Genomic DNA, 3,131 nt, shown 5'->3' with positions numbered 1-3,131 from the left:
TGTGTGTGTGTGTGTGTGTGTGTGTGTGTGTGTGTGTGTGGAAGGGATTATTTTAAAAAAGTGGGCGGTGGCGGAAACGCAATAGGTAATAGTATGCTGCTGATGGTGGTGGTCTGCAAATCAACCAAGGCTTTCCCAACCTACTCTGCTTGGTGATAATAACAAAAGCAACGACGACAATAACAGTACAGCTGGCGATAGCAGCAGTATAAAAAAGACAACAAACAAACAGACAAGGACATAAAACATACAATACATGATAAAACAACAACAAAAAAACCCAACAAAGCAATCAAACAAAAAGAACCAACAGAACACATCTCAACGTGTCTGAGATACAACATCTGACAGCATAATGATTAACATCAACAACAATAACAGAAATATGCGCCTAGAGCTGTGTTTACACGGGAGTGGGCGCTATAGAAATGATCTTCATTATTATTATTATTAACAATCTACTTACTCATGTTTGCAATTTTGCGTATTGATGTTTTCTTTTCTAGTTTAGCATAAAGGTAACAATAACACATCAGTGAGCAGTCTAAAACTAACTAAATCAGCGATAATTAATTGTCCGTTGCATGGTTATACTGTTCTTAACTAATGGAGCTCTGACCCCCCTCTATCCATCTTTTCCTGGACCCGCCCGTTGCTCATTCTGCATCCATCACATATCGATGCCCTGCTGATTGAAGCCTTGACTGATGCCCAATCCATTTCGTTCGTTGTTTATCTGTATATTCCAAGCAAGGAGTTGAGCCATCTTTGTATCTGACAGTCTTGTTTCTCACCCTGTATAGATAACTTTAGTAATTATCCACTAAGGTACTTTAGGGTGGACGTGCCCGACTATCAAAAAACATATAATATTCAACATCAACACAGAAATGTACTCGTTTGATTCTCGCGCAGTGATTCACATTGATCATTCAGTTAATAACACACATCTGTGTCAAACACTTACTCATCAAATTTAACCCTTCCCTCCCTTTCAGCCACGTCCCAGGCGGCGGAAAAGCCGCCAGTCTCCATGCAGCCTTTGATGAACACGGCCAGGAGGCCAGCTATCATGATCAGAAACTGGAGTGTGTCTGTCCAGATTACAGCTTTCATGCCTCCCTGCGAATAAGTATAATAGTAATAGGTGATGCAGTGTTTAATAGCATACAAAGTTAGACCGACGGTATTCCATTCTGTTATGTGCCCATATCGACGTCATTTAGATTATTTAGGGGACGGACTTCGGCCCTGTCTGTCAGAGCTCCAGTGGGACTGGTGGGATACAAGATTTTACCAGGCAGACGGGTATACTCGATACACCCCCCCCGCCACTCACACAAACGAGAATCGAACTGGTGACTTCTGTGTGCGACAGCGAATCGCTAATCCGCTTCTTCTACGTTATAGACGCTGGTTCCATTCTTTGTTTAGGCTTGAATAATAAAACCGCTTACCTTAAGTACTTTACACCGGGCCTGCCCGTGTTGCATCTAGACCCTATACGTCAGCCTTCTTGGTGAAAACGTCTGTGTGAATTCAGAGCCTTAATAAAATAACAAGCACCTATACGATTCTATACCAACTTTACATGACCTAAAGAATGACAGCTGCTTCTCAGGTCAAGTTTTCTCAACCTTGTTCATTTTAGTACAACCCAGTCCGACGGTCTAAAATCAAAGGTCGTTGTTAAAGTTTTAGAGTGCGACAGTCAAGCTAAATTTCAGATAAGTCTTATGATGCAAACATCAGGGGTTGAGTCTGACAAACGCACAGTAGTATACCACCTATTGACATGGCAAAGCGGTTGATGAAAGCTAAATACTGCGAATCGGTGAAAGATTTCTGCACGTAGAAAAATAAAATATTTTAAAAAGAAAAATCGACAACTGTGTGGACAAACATCAATGCAAACTAATAAGCCATTTTTCTACATGGTGCAGCTTGACCCTACTCAGTGTGTCAAAGAGCCACCTACAGGTGTCGTGGTTATCAAGTTTCCTTTCAAATTACGGACAGTTTTTTGCGGTTGAATCCGTTTCTGAAATGATACGGTTCGCAGAAACCAAAACAATTTTTTTTTCAATAGGCCCAAACCTTTCAACTCAAGAACATTGCAGTACAAAGTAAGTTGTTTACATGCTGGCTACACCCCCAGAAACAAGTTGCGCAGCGCAGCGCTGACGTTAACTCTTTCCAGGCATTTGTTCTCCCAGTGGAGCAGTTTGACATGAGAGGTTTATGAGACTACGTGGTGTGCTGAAAACTCAGACCACCAAGAAAAGAAACGTTTTATGTAAGGCTCTAAGACATTGCTCAGACATCTTTGCTAACCGTTATCACGTGTGAACAGATTTTTTGTGTATGATATCTGTCTCGATCTCCTTTTCAATAGACACCCCACTGCAAGAATGTTTGCTGATGTGAGGTGAAATACCCAGAAGATCTGAAATCAAAAGTTTAAAAACTGTGAAGCGTATTCGTCGCTGACGAAATTTCTAATGCCCCCCCCCCCAGCCCCACACCTCACTCCCACCACATTTTCTGATAAATGTACATAAATATGTTTCCATAGACATATGGTTCGTTGTGGGGATGATGCAAGTATTTATCTCGAATTTGGAGAAGCACAGATATCCTTTCCACATTTTCACTATGTTGCCTGCATGTACATACGGAGTCATTACCTTTTCCTATAATCAAAGACGAATAATACAATTTGGGTAATGCAAGTGGTATAGAAAAACAGAAAGCTCAAGGCAAAAGGTATAGAGTAAACGTTAATGAAAAGGTAACTCGTATAGACCTGCACTGCTTTTAACGTTTGAAATCAGTTGAAATATGCATAGACTTCAAAGTAATTTTTATTGCAGTTTTGTGTTTCACTTCACACAGCTTATTAGATTAATTACTAATTAGACCTATTAAGAATGTCATCTAGTCAGACAGCCTCAGGGGCCCATAACACCAAGTACTGAGGCTATACTATAAAGGAAGAGGTAGGCCACGCAAAAGGTGGTTTGAGGGAGTAGGGAAACTCTGAAAAACTATAACATCTCTATTGCGCATAGAGTTTGCAGTTGAACGGGAATTTGCACTATATAAATACTATTCATTATTATTATTATTAT

The 3,131-nt window shown here is 40.5% G+C and overlaps 1 protein-coding gene across 1 annotated transcript in view; it reads right to left on the bottom strand.

The window, feature by feature from the left end:
• LOC101853856 (sodium-coupled monocarboxylate transporter 2) overlaps positions 1-3,131 on the bottom strand; it is a gene marked incomplete in the record, with an annotated part of 40,645 nt that overhangs the window by 1,876 nt on the left and 35,638 nt on the right. Inside the window, 1 exon segment of the mRNA XM_013083354.1 lies at positions 968-1,122. Coding sequence (XP_012938808.1) covers positions 968-1,122 — 155 coding nt within the window.

Source organism: Aplysia californica, unplaced genomic scaffold (assembly GCF_000002075.1).
Source record: "Aplysia californica isolate F4 #8 unplaced genomic scaffold, AplCal3.0 scaffold00227, whole genome shotgun sequence".
NCBI classification, from domain to species: Eukaryota; Metazoa; Mollusca; class Gastropoda; order Aplysiida; family Aplysiidae; genus Aplysia; species Aplysia californica.
Note: the sequence above shows the minus strand (reverse complement) of the source record. Positions and strands in the feature narration are given on the sequence as shown.